The sequence below is a fragment of the Pyrgilauda ruficollis genome, unplaced genomic scaffold, assembly GCF_017590135.1.
Source record: "Pyrgilauda ruficollis isolate IOZ18807 unplaced genomic scaffold, ASM1759013v1 scaffold3, whole genome shotgun sequence".
NCBI lineage: Eukaryota > Metazoa > Chordata > Aves > Passeriformes > Passeridae > Pyrgilauda > Pyrgilauda ruficollis.
Window position 1 is genome coordinate 23368853 of NW_024524377.1, and position 21670 is coordinate 23390522.

At 45.5% G+C, this 21670-nt stretch overlaps 1 protein-coding gene across 4 annotated transcripts in view; it reads left to right on the forward strand.

Moving 5' to 3' along the window:
- Positions 1–10934, forward strand: part of PARD3B (par-3 family cell polarity regulator beta) — a 394458-nt gene extending 383524 nt beyond the window's left edge. For all 4 annotated transcript variants that reach the window (XM_041472994.1, XM_041472995.1, XM_041472996.1 and 1 more), the window contains one exon: positions 6332–10934. In XM_041472994.1, the coding sequence (XP_041328928.1) occupies positions 6332–6686 (355 nt within the window). In that variant the 3' untranslated portion in view covers positions 6687–10934. The remainder of the gene's footprint in view (positions 1–6331) is intronic.
- Positions 10935–21670: the final 10736 nt, after the last annotated feature.

The following is a 21670-nucleotide window of genomic DNA, read 5'->3' on the forward strand; positions in this document are numbered from 1 at the left end:
TCAGGCCTGCCTGCATTGCATCTGGAATGTATTGCTCAAGTTTCAAACAAACTTATATGGACTCATCCTTCTCCAAACCAAACAGGAATTCTTTAAAAAGGGAAGAGAGATTCTTCCACTCTTACACCCACCACTCACACACACACACCCCCACCTTGAAATGCAGGTCATTAAATGATCATTATTTTTATGGGTCTGCAAAGCCTGTAGAAGTCAAAGCTGTGTAATATACATTGCAGAGTATTCTGCTAATCCAGTCCGACCGCAGTCGTGCCTGGCCCAGGGAAGAGGGTCTGGTAACTGGAAACCTGACACTGAAGGAATTCCAAACACAGTCCTCAAACTAAAAACAGCTCTCTCTGCATGGCATGTGCTACATGAGAGCCAGGGATTGTATTCGTTTATGTTATCTGATTTTTTAGCCTTGTATTGTTGATAAAAGAACAGGAGAAGGAAGCACCTCCACCAGCTCAGCCCATAAATAAAGTGTGTATGGTGTGTTTGAGGTTAGTATGACATTGCTAGACATCTGCCTTCTTCTGTGGGGTACAAGCCTCTCTCACAGACAACAGCCACTGAGCACTTCCTTGTGCTGCAGATTCTTCCCAGCACTAAGATACCAAATTTGATTCCCAGTGAATTTTAAATGCAAACCCTTTATTTTGCTGTGGGAAGTATTGATCTGAAAGGGCAAAGAATATTTATTATAGGATTATCTCACCTATTAAGATACAGAGACCTACCTTAATGCATCTCAGTGATTTCTTTGAAATCTGCAGTGATTTGAAATTTCATTAATTTATTTATGTTATATGCATGTTGAATATTAAGCAACAGGAGTTCTTAGAGCCACTGACTACAAACAGCACTGCAGTATCTTTAATACTTTATCTGGAGAGATAGGCTCTACATGATCTTTTCAGTTAATTGTTTTTACTGTTTGTTGAGAAGAGCTTTATAAAGACACAGTGTAATGTATTTGATACTTGAAGATTTTTTTGTTTGCATAATTTAATTCTTTCAGCAGTTTCTCTTCTTTAAAAGTAGATGCTCCTGGCTGAGAACAAACATCACACAATCACGCTGCATACAGTGGAGTTCTTCACTGAGAATTTGGACACAGATAGGATCTTGTTGCTTTCTCCTGTTCTCTAATCACAGCCTGGGCTGTCTGATGCCATCACCCAGAGTCTCTGTATGTCTTGCTTAGACATGAAAGAGACTGCAGCCAAATGTGGGCTTTCCATTTGCTACTTAGTCTGTGGCTGTCTTTGAAGTTTATTTCAAGAAGTACTCTCTAACAAAGTAAGAAGGCAGGTTTTCATGTGAGATTATATCCCTTGCAAAATATTCCCTCAGCAGCAAGGAGGAGATAGTGATGTAAGAAGAGAGCATTCCCTTCCTTGCTTTTTACCAGGTACTAAGAGGGTGACCTCTGTGACTTTCCCTATAGAACAGAGGGAAGAAAAACCCTTTGTCACAATGAAATCCAAACCCCCAACGTGATGGGGCACAGCACGAGCAGTTAGACCTTCATTTTGCTTTCCTTTCAGATAGCCCAAGCACATGTCTCCAAGGATGTTAAAGGTGACCTGCAAATGGAGGTTATCAATGAAATGCAGTAAACCTGAAATGTAATTTTTTTTTTTCTGATTAGGTTTTTGAAGCATCAGGTATTTATGCCAGTCTACTCTGTAAGATTTTCCACAGCTGAAGAATTTCTAAAATGGGGGTTAAAAAAAAAAAAAAAAAAGAGGGAACTGCAGAAAGCAAGAAGTGTTTACTTAGAGCTTTTGAAACCTTCAGATATCTGTGACTAAATAATTTTTTTTGGGTAAAAGAAGTCTTTCCTAAGTGTTCCAAATCCTGTGGTTCAGTTTTAAATAAACGCAGAAGCTCTTAAAAATTCTGCAGTAAAGCCAGAAAATACTGTATTTTTGTGCTTCAAAGATAGATAAAGCAGAGATAGAAAAACCTGCTTTAGGCTTTACCTGTCATAGAGAAAATAACAACACATTAATTGAATATCAGTCCCAAATTACCTGCTTTTCTTGGACAAGGCTACTTTGTGCTCTTAATGCTCAAAATGGATCACAGTTGTTAACTGGTGAATCACTTTAAAAGATAAACTGGTAGAGCTGCAAACCAGCATATGAGGTGAAACACGTTCACAACTGCCTGTGTGTGATCTGTAATTTCTCTGCAGGGGAAGGAAGGTGAGACTTTGCTTCCTCAAAGCAGATGCACCATTTTAAGGGGCATCTTGCTCATGACATTTTCGAGGAGTATTTTCACTCTGTCTCACCAGTTTCACTCCTTTGTGGAACCTGGTGCTTCTCTCTCCCTTCGTTCAATTGCTTCCTGCAGCAGCAGCCTCTGCTTTTAGCTAGACCCACATCCATATTGCACTTTCCAGTGGGACCCAGCAGAGCTGAACTATCAGCAAAACCAGGTTTTGAGCTCTGAGATCAGTTCCTTCCCAGGATGTTGTGTCAGCTTCCCTGCCTTCTGCCTGCCATTAATTGCACTGTATCCCCAGGTCAAACAAATGGCCAAAAATCTGGAAAACAGCTGACAGTCAGAGCAGCTCCTACTCAGCATGTCCTCTCAGAGGGCACGGTCCTGGCCTGGTCCTTTTGAGTGGCTGGACCTGCTTGACCCAATTTGTGGATTTTTGATCACTCCCCTGAGTCACTGATTTTCCACTTGAGATTATTGGTTTGACCCCCACACCATGGGTCACTGGGGAGGTGTGATATGGCCCTGTGAACTCTGAACTCATCAGAAGCCAACAAAAACAGTGCAAGAGAGGAGAAGAATTTCATTAGGACCTCCTCAGAGGTGGCAGTGTCTGCTGAGGGAAAAGGTAGGAGTTGTTTTCCTCCTTGCAGAAACAAGCACAGCATCTACAAGGGACTGCCAAGTAGAAAGTGTTTGGTTTGGTTTGTTTTGGCAATTTCTTTAAGGATAAACAACAGCATATACTTTTACACTGTGGGCTATCGAGTGAGAAGGGGGTTGGTTCAGAGGAGCCATTCTGTTCCTGCTGGGAACTGCCCTCAGTGTCCCAGACTTACTGCTAATGGTGACAGCATTTCTGCATGGAAAGCTTGGTATTTGCAGTTGTTTCTTTTACCTTAGGAAGATTACCTTTCTGATGGTTAATTTGTCACACTTGAGGAGGGAAGGGCAGTTTTTTCTTATTCTTTAGGACTGGTTAGATAGAGGTTCATGGAGACTCTGTAGGCTGGTTGGTTGCACTGTGAGCAGCTCCCTGAGAATGAACTTCACCAGGCATGGGTGGTAGGTGAGGAAGAATGAATCCTTGGGAAATAATTTGGCTTCAACATGCTGTGCTGGTCATAAAAAGGAAAAAAATGTGTTGTCATTGTAGCTTGTGTATCTGTGAGTGTAAGACCCACTGGGATTACTAGGGGAAGTGAGCTGGAGAGTGTGGAGCAGCCATGAGGATATCTTTTGTGAAATCTCCCTCAGTCATGCTGCCTGGAGTCAGCCTTTTGGACAGTTACCAGTGTTTCCCAAGGTTTGACTCAGGCAAAAGTTCTGCTAATTGTTGGCTAGGTCACTGCTTGTATTATCCCCAAAGCTGCTAAAATAACTTACATATCTTCCGTCTTCGTGGGGCTTTCCTAAAAGGTTTGTGTGAAGTGGACTCCTATCAGGTCTCTGTGTACAACCTGTTCTCCCTGCTGCTAAGTCATGACTCTGGGCAAGACACTCAAGAATTACACCACCTATGGGTGTTTTGCCCTCAGAGAAAGGAAACTGGTGCTGACAGTGAACAACTTGGGGTTTTATCTTTTATCTTTTAAAGAAAGATAAAAAATTTCCCACATGTTGTTCTGCAGTTTGTCTACACAGCCACAGATGGTGTTAGTTGTAAGTGAAGCGATGTGGATTTAGTTCGCTAGGAGAGGGAACAGCAATGGAGATCTGATGGCATTAGCTCAGGCAGCCTGGGGCCATTTCTCAGGTCTGGCACGCTTTGATTGCCCAGGCCCATCTTCACTGCATAGTCCTGGGCCAGAGCAGCCTAAGTGCACAACCCTCTGCACAGTGACAGCTTCTGTGGCAGCAGTGTAACACTCTTTCCTAAAACTGGACTGGCTGAGTTTTCCTGGAAACAGCTCTTTTGGATGGATGGCAAAGCACACCCTTCTTTTTTTCCTGCACCTTGCAGACCTCTGGTGTCAGTTGAGGTATGAGTTGTGTACTGAAGGCTCAGTATGTCATGCTGGTGGCTCAGTCCTATTGTCAGCCATCATTTTGGTGCCAATTTATCTTGAATTTGTTTTTTTGGAGTAATTCAAATTACAGTTAGAGCTCTGTCCAAAAGCTACCACTGGGTTTTCAGTGAATTCTGGATCAGGTTCCAAGCTCAGTCCCTTTTTAATGTAATCCACAAGAATTTCATTGATTATAGCTGCCGGTGAGAACACCTTATAAAACCAATGTACAGGATTTTGAGCATGATCCTTATATTAAAAGGTGATGGGTGTAGGTTTGACATTTGTTCCTCTTGGTGTGCTGCTTGACACAAAACAGTTCCTACCATAGCAGAACCTTTTATGATTGCGAGTACATTTATGTGCACAGAGGCATTAAAGCTGAGTGTGATGAGACTGACTAGTGAACAAGCCTTCATGCATGTGGAAAAAAAAGTGGAGCGGCTCTTTGGCCTGCTCTGGAAATGAGCCTTTGTTGCAAGGTGTAGGTGTGTGAGCAGTGACGGTAATTGTCTCAGTACGTAGGGTTAAGAGTGGTTTGGTATCTCAGAGAGTGGCTTCAGGCCCTTCAGCACTTTGTCTGGACTGTCTCACCAGGAGGTGGGGGGAGGCTGGGAGTGCCTGTCTTTTATAATGTTCTGTTTTTAAAGCAGAAAGTCTCTGGGGAGCATAGGGTCCTAAAAGTCCAAGGCCTGGAATGCTTCCTTTTGCTCTTTCCATTTTAAACAGGAAACATTTGCACTAAGTTATTCCAGGAGGAGAATTGTAGGTTCATTTCAAGGCAGATAATGTTTGTTCATTGCCTATGTCCATGATTTACCCCATGGGCTTAAACGAGTGCAGCAGAAAACCACATGTTTTCTTTTACTACATGTTAAACAAGTTCCAGCGGAGTCTGGGAGCCCAGGTTAAGAAGGAAGGAGCATGTTTGTAAAATCTCTGTGTGAACAAGAGAGTCATTGACAAATTTTGAACACCTGATCTGCTGTACCAGAATGATGACTTTTTTCATAATCTATGCAAAGAATATTTTAACAGTTGATGAGTTCAGTCCCAAAGACACAGAGCAGGTGTAATTGATCAACTTCCAGCCCCTGTTTTGGGTCAAAACTCTGTCTCCTTCCCTAAGCTCTCATTTGGAGAGAAGCTTCCTGTGTAGTCAGTGAGAGGTTTTGTCCAAAGTACAAAGACATTTGAAGTCAGACTGGCAAAAACTCCTAATTAAATTGAACTTTTGGGGATGCTCTGGTGACATGTCTGTGAGAACAATTATTTTTGCCATTTCAAAAGTATCACAAGTTAAGTTGTAATAGGAAAAAACTATCAATGCTTCATTAGTAAAAATCATGAAATTAAGATGCAGAAGGCTACAGAGAGGACTCCATGGCACATCCTTGGGGATGACACATTCACATGTTGCTTTTCACGTGAACTAGGGCTTGTGAGATCCATACTGATACAGACAAGTTACAGGACTGTTGTAATATCAGGCCTTTTAGATCACAGAGTTTTTGAAATCTCATTGGCAACTTGCCCATTAAACACAGGTATTGTAGCCTGACATCCCCAGTGTTTCTTCCCCAGTTTTTCCAACTATGGTGTTTGGAAAGTTTTACAGGCTGACATATTAGGAGAGAATAGTGGGAAATGGCCTGGAAAGCGTGAATATTTGCACATGTAAAGCTTATGGGATTTGCAGACTTGCAGACCCAACTCATCTGTTTATCCTCAGGCTAGATAAGATTCAGTCAAATATGCATTGTTTAAAGGAGCTTTGTTTCCATTATGGCAAATGGATCACAGGAGACTGACTTTGGAAGCTGAAGGGCTCCAGTGCTCCCCCATTGTAAAAGGGCTGTGATGTGTACTGGACCCTTCCTCAAGGGTCCTGGATGTTACAGACTTTTGTAGCATGCAGGTGGGAAGCTTGTTATCCTTCAGAAGTTCTTTTCATTCATCAGGACTTGTCATGCTTGAGGTGGCATTTCCTCTCCCAAAGTAAACATAGATTGTATGTACAATAATGTATCACTGGGCTAGTATACTGCCTTTTTATGTGCTTTATTATGTTTTTTCCTCCTCAGGCGTGGACCTGCAGAGCCACTAGAATATTTAACAGGGCCACGAGTAACGTACAAAGAGAGAGATCTTCCCTACTACCACGGAGGACAGCCTGTTATCCACCCATCCAAGGGGAACTACATCCGTGTGCCGGACACAAGAGTGGCAGAACTGAGGTACCCTCAATATTACCCAGCCCAGCCCATGGCAAACCAGCATAAAGGACCCCTCCGGCAGGACGTGCCGCCTTCCCCTCCACAGTCCCACCGAGCACCAGCTTACAATGAAATGCTCCGACACCGTGGGACCAGTCCAGATCAGTACCAGTATAGGCAACAGGATCCCAGGCAGAAGAACCCCATGACTGCAGCTGTATAGCCATGCACTGGACGTGGGCACAGCCCGGGAGGAGCCCTGTTGGGCATCACCCTTGTAGAGTTGTTCCTAAGCGTAGCTGCCTGTAAGAATGGCACGCGAGACCTGGAGTCGTTCTTACTGAGCTGGGCTCAGCGTAGGTGCTTTCTAACAGGCGAACTAAAGCCACGTGAGGTACGATGTGTTTTGAGTATGTGAGGTACCAGACAGTTGAGTGTTTTTTTAATTCCTTTTAAAAATAGAAAGTGGCTGCTGGAAATGAAACACAACACTTAATACACCTCAGGGCTATTTACTGAATCCAGTTACACCTTTACAGTACATAGCTGTCTGTGTAAGGGCAGCAGAGTCACCAGAGTTTACTTCAGAGTGCTGTTGTAGAGCCTTTTAAGTGAGAACACAGCATGCAGTACAGACTTCTTGCAGAGCTGGGCATCTTGTGTATCTAGTGTGTGATCATGGCAAGGGACTGCCACAGAGAGAGCGGCTACATTCCAGGCACATCCTGGCCAACAGCTCTGCTTTTAGGATGCTGCAGATTTGTGATCTGGCCTCTGTATTCCTCTGTCTTTTTGGTGGTGGCAGCATTTATCTTGTAGCCTTCATTTTTTGCAGTCTTTGTGTCAAGAGTTATTGCACCTGCTGCAGTTGGAGTAGGGTAAGAAGCCTTATTCCCTATGCTTGGGCAGGCTCTCAGAAGACAGGCAGCCACCTGAGAACCACGTCTGAGAACTAGTGGGGGAGTGTGTGCTTGTGAGTGTTGGTTGGTTATACAGTGTGCAGTCTTTAAATGTAAACCCTGGAGACCAGATCCTCAGCTGCTGTCAGAAAGTGTTGCTTGAGGGCTTTCAATGGAGCTGGCCTATAAGGAAGTGACCAGGGAGGTGACTGTGGGCATGGACTCCATAATTCATATTAAGTTACTGTGTCAGGTGCTCCTTGGCTCCATCAAGCAGCCCATTCCTGGCCCACTCCAGGCGGTGTTGGAGCCAAGTACCTGCCAGCAGTGTGTCTGCCTTGGGCAGCACTGGGCCCCGCCGTGCCAAGTGCCAAACTACTTGAGTTCCTGCAACCAGAGGCCATGAGGTCAGTGGGGAGAGGTGCTTTTCACAGCAAGGGGTGAGGAAAAAGACAAGGAAAGTAACAGGAAGGGCTTCAAGACCCTGGGGCCCAGGAGGAAGATGTGAGAATAGCTGTTTGTAGCAAGTTATTTGCAGCAGTGCATAGGAAGAGAGAAGGTGTGGTGGGGAGGGGGTGGCAGCAGCACAGCAGAGCCATGGTGGGGGGACAGAGTGGTGGGGTACCTGCTCAGTCCTTAGCCCCAAACAGCCTGAGTTTGCTCTGCAGACAGAAATGTGTGTCCGCAGCCACAGGGACCTGTGTGACCTGATCTCTGAGCACTTAGAGATCTGTCTTAAGGATTTTGTCAGAAGGAAACCATGCAGTATTGTGACCTAGAAATATGTTATTTCCAAGTGTCCTTAATTCCTCGACTTCTGCCTTTCGGGAGTGGCACTAAACCACTAGGCCTCCTCTCCTCATCAGGAAAAGACTGTGACCTAGCCAAGGATTAAGGATTTCTTTGATGTCATTTTGACGCCTTTGGTATGCAACATATTAAATCACATAGATCACTTCCCAAGTGTTAAATACCATCAGGAAGGTTTGTTCTGCTAGGAGTGTGTCCTGCTAGCAGGTAATGGCCCTGATGAGAAGCAGCATTTAATCCCAGCCTACTTTCTTCTCTGCTGATGGTGCTGGTTAGAGCCTGGCGTAACCCTCAAGCACAGGGAGCACTTGCAGCTGCCTGAGTGGCTGGCAGGCTCTAGTGCTTGCATTCCCACCAGCCTCCACCCACCAGCAGGCTGGGAAGCAGGGGAGAGGAGACAGCTTTCCATGGCAGGGGAGCACCTCTATGATTCAGATAGAGGGCTGGACTCCCTGGGGCAGGGGCAGGCACAGCTCTAAATCCAGTCAGGAGGAAGCATTCGTGGGAGGGAGAGAGGAAGAGGAATGCAACTGATTATGAAGCAAGGGTGTTTGGTTCTTATTCCATTTCTTTCTGCCCTCTTCCCTAGTAATGTAGGAGGGAAAAACCTCTGGAGGGAGTGTTGGGTGCAAAGCTGGATGTCTCTCAGTACCCTCCATAAATAAGGGGCATTCCCCAAGGAAACTGTTCCTGTCATGTACGTGCTCGGCACAGCCCTGTACTGCTCTCAGAAAGCTTTAGATGCTGTAGGATACTCAGCCAGGACTTGGCAGCCACAGGACAGCCGCTGGTGTTATAAAGGCCTGTTGAAAGTGAAGCAAAAACAAATTAAAATTCTTTCCTTTCCCTCCTTGAAATATAACCCCTGATACATTTGATCCAGCTGCAAAGAAACTAATGTTTGCGACAGTGGCTTTATCAAGCCAGGCCACAATTAAGAACAGCTCTGAATATAAGCTACTGCCTTTGTAAATCACTCTCAACTAACCCTTCAAATGGCATCACAGCACAGTGAACAGAACTTATTTACAGTATTTCATGAGCCAGGGCCAAATAAAATCTGGATAGAAACAGCTCCTAGATTATTTATAGCCTTTGAGAGACCTGCCCAATATCTCCTCATAACCTGAATCTTTCCTTAAGAGCTCCCCTTGACTGCATCGGCTCCACTCAGTTGAGGCAGACAAATCAAACAAACACCTTCTGAGCTGTTAATCTTACCTTACCCACAGGTTATTAAATGATGCTTCTGCTCAGTAAGCAGAAATCAGTAGAGAGCTTCTTCCAATCAAAAAAAAAAAAAAAAAAAAAAAAAGCTGTAAGTATAATATATTGATGCATCCTACAGGTAAGGAGCTAAGGAGGAAAAACAGTGTGACCTAACTGGGGGAGCAAGACCAAAAAGTATTACAGAGCCATCTCATCAATCTCTGGTGCCATTGTTCTGGGAGAAAATTGCCATTTCCTGATTTAATATCTGGTAGAGGTACAGTATTTTCAAAAGTATAATGTGTAACTACAGTATATATAGTCAGCTTTTCTGCAGTATAAAATGTATGATTTTAGCACCATATTGTGGAAAAATATGTACCGTGCAGAATTCACGAGGTGCTACAACTGACGGTTGAAAATACACACTTGCAAAATCCAAAAGAGCCGTTAAGTAACAAGTTGTTCTTTTCCCATATGTCCATATGTTTGGGAAAATTATGAGTCTGAAATGCTCTTGACACGTAATTGCCTCGCACTCCCTCATCCAAAATGTGCCAGTCCAGCAGTAGAGTTACTGACGTAGTGGGTGTGAAGGGAGAGTTGGGTTTGCCACGGGAGCAGCCCTAAGTGTGTGTGTGCATGAACAGGCATCAAGACCGAGGGAGAGAGGCCCACACTCACGTGAAGCTGAAGCTTTGATTTCCTGAGCTGGTGGCGTGCAGCCTGCATTTCTGGCTCTGGCACAGGGCCAGCCAGACCCAGCAGTTGAAAGATTAAGAGATAGAAAAAGAGCCTGTGGATTTTCTGAGTGACCACCCACTAGTGAGCCATGATCTTGGCCTGTGAGCCGACATTACCACTGTGATATATTATGATGCAGAAGTCTCTAGGCACCCCTCAAAAGCGTAAAGAAATATCAACTGCCCTTTGAGGGGGAAACTAAGCATAGAGAAGAATAAAAAAGGCTCTTGCCTTGAAAAAATGCATACAGTCCTGAATTCCAATTCACTCCAGCTTCCTGATCTAGAAATAGCTTCACATGCTGCCTAATTTTTTTACAGATGAATTGTGCTACCTCTTCCTCCCAGCCATCACAGGTTTGTTTATCAGAGTTAGTGCTGCGAGTGAATCCTAGCGACTGCTCTGCCAGGGCCACATCCTGACACTGCTCTGAGCAGAGGCTGCTTTGCACTTTCAAGAGGCCCCACACCTGTGCTCCCCATCACAGTTGTCCTGCAGGGTCCTTAAGCCTTACATGCAAAATCAGAAGTGCTATTCGCTATCTCTTCATAGGAAACAAGGCTTTGTAAGACACTATTCTGTTACTGTGAGGGAGAGAGAGGTACTTGTGATCCTGACAATATCTGTGTGTTTAAGTGAAACTGATTTAAAAATCATGTGTGATTGTTTTGGGGGAGAAATTCAACACGTAATTTGACAGTTTTTTTCTAGTACCACATCAAAGATTTTGATCTTTTGTTACATATGGCTATATAAATTTTACCTGGTTTATTTTGCATTAAAATAAAGGCTTTAAGACTATATATTATTATGTACTTGTATGTGGAGTCTTTCCCTTCTTTGTGTCTACAAAGTCATCCTCAGCCATGGATATGATTTGATATTAGAGGATGATACATGATCAAGCTGGATCAGAATTGGTAAGATGACTTTTTTTTAACATCAAAACAAAAACACAGCAGCCATGTGCTACTTTGTAGGAAAAAAAAAAAAAAAGCATCCCAGGGCTTAACTTGATTCTATCTCAAATCTGCATTGTCTTCAGCTGCATTGCCTGAATCCTGATTCCATACCCCAGGATTGAGAGGAGAAGCAAGAAAAAGTCCTTTGTCAACTGAGAGAATTTCAGCTTAGGCACTGTGTGTTCACTGCTGAAGTTCCCCAGATAGTTTCATCTCAACATGGAGCTCTTCTCTTGCTGTTGGTACCAGCTGAGGTGTTCTGCAGCCTGTAGCAGCTGCCAAAACCAATCAGCTGAGAGGGCTGGAGACCCCTGCCAGAGATTTAGGATGCCTTGAAAGTACTGCACAGGCTCTTCACATGGGGTATGTTGGTCATTTAACTGAAGCTGGTAACTCTTATTTTCACACATTATGCACAAACATAGATCTTTGTAGGATCAGGCTGTGGGTTGCAGTGAGATCTGGGCAAGAGTGTTATGTTAGGTGGAATAATTTTCAAAATAGATACTTCAGTGAAAAGGCATTAGTACAGGGAGAAGGAATAATGAAGCCTAAGATGGAAATTATGGGTTACTATGAAGAAAAAGGAAAGAATAAAAGAACAAAATAGAAAGATGCAGGTTTACAACACAAGGTGTAACAGAAATGGCAGGAATGGGTCAATAAAAATACATGTGTACTGCATTCCAAAACATTTTGAATGCAGGTCTTGGTGTTTACAGCCAAGACAGCTCATGGATAACTGTCAGTCAGTTTTAGCATGTATTAAATTTTAAAGCACATAGATGCCAATTTTAGAACCAGCCAGGCCATAACCTCCACTCACAGCTAAAAACTGTACAGATAAAAAGGATACCTCAGTTTTTCCTGCTGGAGCTATACAAAGAGTAGCAAAAGACAAAGTAGGAGTGTATTAAGAGCTGGAAACTTGGTGACCACAGTTTGAGATCTTAGTCCTTCTGCCTTGGCAGTCTCCTGTGGTTTCCCCACAACAGCACTCACTTCCCCGGGACCTGGGCTCAAGTTAAAATCTATTTTTCTGTCACTGCTCTGTCTGTGTAAGGAAGTGTGTGGAGCCATTTGACTGTTAATTAATTTTAATGAACGAGACTGCGCCCGGCTGAGAGCTGTATCCTGCTGCAAGCAGAGTGGGATGCGGTGCCTTCCCGCATGGAAGGTCTCTGAGCTGCATTGCCCCAGCAGCAGTGCAGTGACCTGCTGCAATGTGCTCTACCCGGGGCAGAGCATCACAGCCTCTCCGGCATGAGGAACATGGCAGCTGTGCTGCTTGGGAGGCTCTCAGGAAGTAAAATGCCATTATCAAGGTTGAAGTGGAGCTGAGCAGCTCTTGCAGCCTCCCAGAAGGCACTCAGGGCTTCTAGAAGTCCCAGGGGATTCTGGCTCAAAGGCTCTGGAGGTCTCCTGAAGAGGGTGCTCAGACTCCCTTCACTTGATGTGCTCATCCCTACAGAGAAGGTATGGAGGTTCTGAGGCATTCTTTGGAAAAGTAGGGAAACAAGACAGAAGGGATCCTAATTCTCAAGTGTGGGATCTGCTCCAGGGGGGACATCTTGGCTGATGGTTTTCTCAGTGAGCTGGATGAGAATGATCTGACACAGGCAACCAGAGAGATAGGATTGCTCTGGGAATGGGTAAGGAGAGATGAGGGAGTGGAGAGTGGAAAATTATAAGGAGAGTCAACTGGAGCAAAGGAAAGGGAATGAGAAATTAAAATAGGTTGAAAAAGGGGGCAGGGGGTGTCAGACCTGAACAGGAAATAGGTGGGAAGGAGGGGGGATTGTCCCCAATGTGTGAAGTTCATAAACCTTCAACAAGGAAGGTGGAACTCTGTGATAATTCGCCCCAATTTCCCTTTTGCATCCCAGACTTGTGATATCCCTCCACTGTGTCCAGAGAAAAGACCAGGGACAAAGCAGCACAAAGCTACCTTGTGCCTGAGCAAGAAAGCAGAAAGGCAAGTAGGAATTGTGAAGAAACCCATCAACCAGTATGGGGAGACACCCGTCACACATCCCTGCTCCCTCCCATGCTAGATCACATGCTGGCACCCAGATCTCACAGCCTGTTCCACAGCCGCTTCCCTTCATCTCCCTGGGTACCACCAACATCACAGTCTCCTTTCCTAAGTGTCTCTTTCATCCAGAGGTTCCCCCTGATCACTGATGTCCCCAAAGCCACATTGACATTCAATACAACTTTTGCCTTCACTGCTGAGGAGCCTCATGAGCCATCTGTGAGTATAGCTAACCAACACAAATAATTTTGCTGGCACCCAAAAGAGTCAAAGTATGTGGCCTCCAGGAGCACCCCACGTGGTACGGGGTGGGACTGTGCCTTCATTACATACACGGACAAGTCATTTCTGAGTCAGTGCTTTGTGGGTATAGATTGTAAGAAAGACAAAGGTTTCATCTGCTTTTTTGCTTGTCTAGAATAAACCTTTGACATGTGCAAAAGCTATTTTATTGCTGGCATGGTACAAAAATCCTGAACCAGTTTCAAGGGCCAAAAAGGTGATTATAGTCTTTAAAGCAGAATTAATTCTTAAACTGTTCCCAAAATATGCCTGACAAACTAACCTAAGCCAGATGAGTTGGCTGTGCTCATGGTAAAAGGAAACCTCTGTGCAGAGGAAACAGCCCTGCTTTGCTTTTCCAGAAGAATATCTGCATTTGAAAGAAATAATTTATTGGGAAATATGTACAGTACAGTAAAATAGCAAAATGAGACATTCAGTGAGGCTTCTATATAAAGCTGTGCCCTTTGCCTCTAGTGGATAATGAATACAAATAATATAAAGAAGCAATGAACATTCAATGTTTTATATTTAAAATACATTTGTGTGGAAAAAACAATGTGGCACAGAAAAAGGACTGAAGGGTTCTCCAAGATAATGCCAGAAGCTGCGAGATGTTAGCAGCTTTGTCGTGTAAGTTTCAAGGTGTAGGTTTTTAATTTTCTCTTACAAATCACAGAAGTAACCGTGAAAACTGTCATTAAAATTCATGGCAAGGAAAGTAAACTTACATTAAAACCTACCCTGTTCTCTGAATTCTTGGTACTGACTAGGAAGTGTCTGCTTCTCAACAAAACCTTACCTACACAATCTGATTTAGTCTCTAGGCTCTGTTAAACCGGAGTTTTCATACATCACATCCTTCAATCCAGAGTACAAAGGGGAAAAAAAAAAATTAAAAATTGCAACCTAGATTTTCAAACCAGCAAGCTATGATGTTAAGAGGTTTCATTTGCCATATTTTTTCTAGGATTGAAAAGAGAAGAAAAAACAGAGCAAATATGAAGAGATTTGATGATAAGCAAATAAAAATAAATAAACCTCCCCTCCCTTCCTCCTAGGTATAGATATGCATATATTGCATGTATGTATATGTATATGTATATGTACACACACTTGGGTATTGCTACTTTTGATCTAAAAACAAGTTTACTTTACCAGCTTATTTCTAGCCTCTCCCTGAAGGAGTCAGTACTTACAGCAATGTAGGCATGAGAGGAAGGCAGTATAAATGGTGAGCATCCACGAGTGGTTGGATGTGCAGAGCCACTGAGCCCAGCAAGCAAAACGAGGAGGCAGCTCTCAGAGCAGCATTTCCTCATGCTGCTTATTGCTCCAGTGCCTGCATCCCTGTAAGTGACAATTTGCAGAGGTGGGCTGAGTTTGCAGGGCAGCCCCTGCCCCAGGTGTGGAAAGGATTGGCAAGGCTGCTGCAGTGGGTGAAGGCTCCTGGGTGGGCACCTCCAGAGACTGAAACCAGAGTATGAGTTGGAGCACTCATGGGGCTGCTCTGGAGGCTGAAGCTGCCTGACAGTCTGTTGGTCAATTTGGCAAGCAGAGGAAATCAATGGCACTCTAAGCATGCTCAGTTTCCACTCTGTATTCACATTTGGCCAAATTAATCACAGCTAATTCAGTTAGTGGAGTGTTAGGTTCAAGAAGGGTGTTTCTTATCTCTTCACAGAGGTACATGCACACATCCTCCTCGCCATGGAGGATGTCTTTCTTACCCTCCCTCTTTGTTCCTCTCTCCCCTCTGTTGAAAATAAGCCCTCCAGGCCAGTCATTTTTTTTATATGCATAGCAAGAGGACAGTAAGGCCTCAGTCCAATGTGCATTTAATGCACTCTTGCCCCATCCCTCCCTCCTAGCACTTGGTTCCACCCCATCCTCATGTCCTTTCTCCTTCTCCAATTGTAGGGATTTTCATTGCTGTGAAAGGACAATGCAAACTGAGCTGCTACTGAAAGAAAGACTGATTTGTTTTTTCTTTGCTGGGCTGTTTTTGACATGGATCATTTCCCAACTCAGTTCCTCAGACTGCTTTGATGGCACAACAGAGTAGATGGAGCAGTGACGGGAACCAGGCTGGGGGTCAGGATGGGTTGGAGAGTGGTAAGACTGCTGTTGGTACAAAACAGAAAAGGGAAAGAAAAAAGAAAAGGAAAAGGAAAGAGAAAAAAAGAAAAGAAAAAAAAGAAAAGAAAAGAAAAGAAAAGAAAAGAAAAGAAAAGAAAAGAAAAGAAAAGAAAAGAAAAGAAAAGAAAAGAAAAAAATCACAGCCAAAGCACAGTGTATTTTAAATCCAACTTGGATTTAAAAAGTCAAGCACCATCTTCTGCAGCAGTTACATTCCTCTGCACGTTTATTTCTGGCCAAATTTCCTGAGAGCAGAGGCAGCATTCACTAAGTTTGATTTCTTTAGGCTCTCTCCTGTGGATTTTCTTCTGTATTTAGCATTAGGAAAAGATGGGAAATCTTGAGGCTTCACACAGGTTGTGGATGAGGTTATTTGCACATGGATGCAGCAGGGAGCCCTGGGACCCCTTGCAGGTCAGAGGTAACACACACATCACTCACCTCGGTGCTCTGGGATAGGGGTGCCCAGGAAGCAGTGCAGTCATGGGCTCAGCTATGGAGGTTTCCATGTACTTGAGCTTCCTCAGCTCAGGACATCTGCTCCCAAGGATTCCTGTGAGAGGGGTACAGGGGTCAGCAAGGGTACAACCAGCAGGTCCCAAAGTGTGGTCAGGGTGCTTACTGTCACAGCCCCAACTCTGCCACAGTGGATTTTCTGTAGGACTTTTTTGTCCTGCTGGCAGGGGCCTGCTCAGGGATGCCAGCAAATGATTCAAGTCACCCTGTAACATGGTTTGTATCAGTCATGGGTTTGGCCAGCAGTGGTGGCATTCAGCTAATGTTCCCCGAGCCTCAGAGATGAGAGAGGAGCCTGTCTGCCAGCTGAGTTTCAGATCCTCCCTGGCCCTGCAAGCTCTGGGAATACAATAGGAACCCTTGGCTGACACGGGTAGTTGTTTGGAGCAGTGTTTCAAGGAGTGTAGTTTTTGTTTTGGCTGTTTGGTTACATGTCTCCTCTTGGATGTTTATGCTGAACAAAAGGCACTTGTTCTCTCACCGACTTCAATGAGCTTGAGTCCAGCTGGATTTGTGCTCTAGGTGTAGAGTGCCAGAAAATACCCCCATCAGCAGCCCCATTCGGAGAGAGCTCGGGGACAGCACTGGCCTGGGCACACCCTGCTGTCAGTGTGCTCTCAGGAACAGGAATGAAAACACGATTTGCAAACACCCTCACTGGAGTGGGTCTGGGTACCAAGCCCAGAGGGCAGCTCTTGGGGCTCTCTGCATTGGGGAATGCTTTGATGCATTGTGTGCCCAGGATGTTCAAGTTTATCCTCCAGCTGCCAAGAAACCTGCTTGTCTGCTTTAATTTGCTAAGCCTTTTTATTTTTAAGAAATCCTTTATTTATTTAAAAACTGCACATTTCCAATTAGTTCACTCTGCTCCTTTCTTGCCCTTCTCCGACACGTCCTATAGCAGGAGCCTCAGCTCACAAGCCAGAACACCAGTAAGGGTGCAAATATAAAATAGGCCCAACAGCTGCCAAGCACAGACAGGCACATTGAGTGGGTGCCTGTACAGGGCAGGCAGGCTCCGAGACAGTGATTCAGTGGCAGGCAGACAAACATGCAGGCTCCTGCCACGGTCTGCGTGCAGGGGAGGGCAGCAGGGCTGCCAGGGGCTGTGTGCTGGGGTCCCAGGCCCTATGGAGCTGCCCTGGCACTTTATGTCAGCACTGGAACATTATTAAACAGGGCATGGGCTCAGTTTACTTTTACCCCTGCTGTCAGCCTTCATAAGCCAAGATGTTCTAAGTTGTCCTTATCCTCAAATTAATAAATTCTGCTCTGTAAGAGTGTAAACACAGGAAAAGAACTCAACTAGAAAAAAAAACACCCAAAAATTCAGACTGGTGCTGTGCAGTAAAGACATTCCTTTTCCTGACAGGATATGGGATCAGAGTTTAAAAATATGCATTATGAGATGTGTGTTGGGGGCGAGGGGGTCAGTAGACAAATCAAGCCCATTGTTGGCTGAGCAGGAGAGCCTGTGAGAGGAGACAGTTCAGCAGCAACTCCCGGCAGCGTTCCTGAAGCCGCGGCTGCAGGTGGGCGAGGAGACCGTGCAGGGCCAGCTCAGGTGAGGCTGCCCTGGCTGAGGTGAGGCTGGGCCAGCTCAGGTGAGGCTGGGCTGGCTCAGGTGAGGCTGCGTGGCTGTGGTGAGGCTGGGCTGGCTGAGATGAGGCTGGGCTGGCTCAGGTGAGGTTGGGCTGGCTGAGGTGAGGCTGGGCTGGCTGAGGTGGGGCTGGGCTGGCTCAGGTGAGGCTGGGCTGGCTCAGGTGAGGCTGCACCCCCGCAGAGTCACCACAGCCAGGGCCAAGGGCAGCTGCAGGGCAATGGCCCCGGGCAGAGCTGCTGCCCCACAGGCACTGTGCCAGCCGGCCTCACGGGCAGCCCCACACGGTGGGTGCGATGGCCATGAGCAAACAGCTCCTGGCCATTTCCCTCACACTCGGAGACACTCGGGGATGGACTGGCGTGTGTGCCCCATGGCCACTATGGGCTGGTAAGGAGAGCCTCCAGCCTCCTCAGCCAACTTCCACACAGGCAGGGGAAGCTCCATGGTTGTGAACATCCTCTCCCCTTACTCCTGTGTCCCAGTGGCATAGTATCTGCTCCAAATGCAAACCTCCTCTTGGGATGTAGCTGATTTTCCCCCTGGCAGAGGTTGGCCATGGAGAGAGTAACCCTGGTGTGGGTGCATTTTTACTTTTGTCTGCGAGGTCTCCTCTCTCAGAGACACAGCACACACAGGACCGGCTGAGCAAGTGGCTGGCTGCCCCCATGCAGCCCCCAGGCCACACCAGGAGAGAGGTGGGATCCAGACAAAGCCAGGAAGCTGTTGCTGGTCAGGCATTTCAGGGGAGGGCATGATTTCCACAACAATAAACACATCTGATTATTTGATTAGAGGGAAGACAAGGTCCCCAGGAGGAGGTCCTCACACACAAAAGACAAATAACTTGTGCTCCTGCTGGCAGTGACAGGGCAGGAAGACGAGGGCAATGTCCTATTGAGGCTTTGATCAGCCAGGGTCAAGCATGCAAGCTAACATGGCTGAAGAGGTTCAGGCTGTGGTCCCACTGCAGGGCCATGCCTAGCCCTCTCCCAGCCCTCCACTTGTCTTTTCTGCAGTCTTTCACCCTTGTCTAGGAAGCAATGTGGGAGCCTCCTGAGACAGATTCTGCCTCCTGACGTCTCCTGGCTTCAGCAAGGCCATGTCCACTCTGAGCTTCTCAGTGCCGGACATCACAGCACATCCCTGTGATTAACTGATGGTCCTGCATGGAAGCTAGATAAAGTGTTCAGTGTAGATGTTTTACAGCTGTTCTGTGCCTTCATAAGACATGTGGCCCCAAAGCCTTGGTGCCCCAATAGCTTGACCCACATGAGTCCCTCCTGCAGAAGAGCCCCAGAGCAGAAAGGCACCATGTATGTATAGAAAAGGGCTTGAAGATCTGAGCTGTACTTTTACTTTCCCTTGGACAGTATGTGTAAAAGTAACTTGCATTTGGCCCACAGAACTGTAGTGCTTGGAAGTGAGAGCAAGAAAGAAATGATTTTGCACTTGAAGACCAGAGTTCTCCAAGATCTTTACAAACACGACATAACTCTCTCAAGTGGGAGAGACCCTTGCTGATCTCCCATATGGGTGGGAGCACTGACTGAACACAAAAAATCACTGGTACTCCAAAAAGCAAGGTAAGCAAAGAAAAAAAAAAAAAAAAAAAAAAAAAAAACTGTTGTTTCAAATACAGGTTTCTACACAGAGTTGTATTGCATAGATGCAGTATGTAGGTCAATGTGTGGGCAAGCTCTGAGATTCTGGTCCTAGGTTATATCTAAGAGTTTATTTCATATATATTAAAATAAATCTGCTTCTCCCTTTGATGTATGTATGCTCTGCGAGAATTTCTGTGCAGACATAGATGGAATAGGCTGGAGGACTGGAAGTTTGTGCTGTGCATGCTTCATAGCCTCTCTCAGTCCCCAAGCACTTTTCAAGCTGTCTGAGTGGCCAAGGCCACAAGGAAATGCTTGCCAGTCTGTTTGTCATCTCACACCCTCAGTAAATCATCCCAGTATCATCTGGCTCAGAGCTCTTAGAAATCTGGACAACCTTGACAGAAAGTGTGGGTAATGGGCTGGGAAATCCAGCAGAAGAGTTTTGGGGAACATGAGACCGCAAGATACGAGTCTTCCCTGATCTGCCGCAAGACCTTAGGTCTCTGCCCAAGAGTGCAGCTAGAAAGCAGCCCCTTAAATGGATGCCACATCAGAGATATTGACTTACCAGTGGCCTTGGTACAATTACCCATGAAACTTCAACCCGGGATATGAGTATCACTAAGAGACAAACAATCCCATCTGCAGCCTGCCCCTTTGAGATGTCTTCTCTGTTTATAGAAAAGAAGGGGGTGGTGAGCGTCTGTTAAAATGTGTAACTTCCTGGCATCATCTTTGAGGAGTCACATCTTTTAGTGGGACTCGTCAATCAAAACTGCCTAATGCCACAGCGGTCAGTGCTCCTCGCAGTGGCTGTGGCAAAGGAACGGGGATGCTACAAATAACTTTTCTGTCCCAAAATATTTTGACTTATTTGAGGGTGTGTATGTAAAGGGAACACTAATACTTCACGTGGCTGGTGCCCTGCAACCAGCGCACCCCTGGGGAGGCAGAGATCTCTGGAAACCTGCAGGCAGAGTAGAGGAGGGAAACCATGACCTCAGGGAGCAAAGAAAATTTTGCGAAGCAAAAAGAGATGCTTGTGTAACCTCCCATAGTAGTTACCAGCTCTGAGGCAATTGCCAGAAGAATCACTAGGTTTGGCTTAAGTTAATGAAAAAAAACAGGGAAGAAAGTTGTCCTTTCCAACACGCACCCACATTCTCATTTACCTTGGGCAAAAAAGAAAACATGCCTAGATATGAATTCTGTACCAGAAGTAGTATTTTACACCAACTCACAGAGGGTAAATGACTTCTTGTGGTATATAGCAGTGGGAATTCAGGCATGTAATGTAATAACAAGAAAGGATTTTTAGATTTGTCTCAGAAACCCTGCTAGCTCAAACATTATAAAAAAGAATGCCAAACTTTTATATCTCCATGAACATAAGACAAGAGTAAAACTTTCTTTAAAAGAGTGAAATACGTCTCCAGTTTGAGAAGAGCTGTCTATTTTGAAAAATTGCTGCAGAAAACATGGGCAAACAGCACCTCACATCTGAGCAGCACATTACTGTTCCTCAGTTCTTTACTTGTGTAATTAAATGCTGCATTAAATGTTTAACCAACAACTTTGCTTAGTAAATGTTTCCTTAGTCATTTGCATGGGATGTGACAGCTCCAGATCTGAGTCTCAATCAGGGCTTCCAAGCAAAATCACAAAGCAGTTGGTAAGGAAAAGTCTTCTTGTGCTGCCTCTTGGGGTGAAACAGCAACACAACACAGCAGACCAGGATGGGACATGAAAAATACAGAGAGCACTTAGAGCTGACAGCCATAGTGTAATGTGACCCCAGTCACATTGGTATTTGATTAGCAAACACGATTGGGAAACAGCCCTGCTCTTAGGAGAAAGAAATCTTTCATATCCCCGACAATCAAGCCCTTAGCTTTGTTTTATCAGGGAGATGGCATCATGCTTCAGCAGAACAGGCTGTTCTACGAGAGCACATTGCCCCCCGTGTGTCCCTGCGCACAGGACTTTCTCCACTGGGGCCGGATGAAGGAGAAGCAGCCTGCAGCAGTCCCAAGGAGGTCTGTGCCAGACTCTGGTGGCTTGGGAGCCTCCCGAGTGCCCACTGTGTGCAGAGCTGAGACCATCACACTGCAGAGAGGGAGAGCTTGTGAATTTGTGTGCTAGGCTTTTTAGTTCGGTTATTGACTGGTGGGTGAGAGGAACAGAGGAGATTTGTGCGCTGCTGCAGGGTCACCAGCCAAAGCCGCCAGTGTTGAGCTCCATCTCTCTCTGTGGGGTCTAACAGAAGGACAACCAACAAGTTTTCTTCTCCTCCACCTCCTCCTCCCAAGGCTGCAGATGGCAAGTTCATCCTGCACACGAGCATGTACAATTGCTAACCTCTCTAGGGAGGAACTCAGTATAGCCAACCATCATGAAAGAA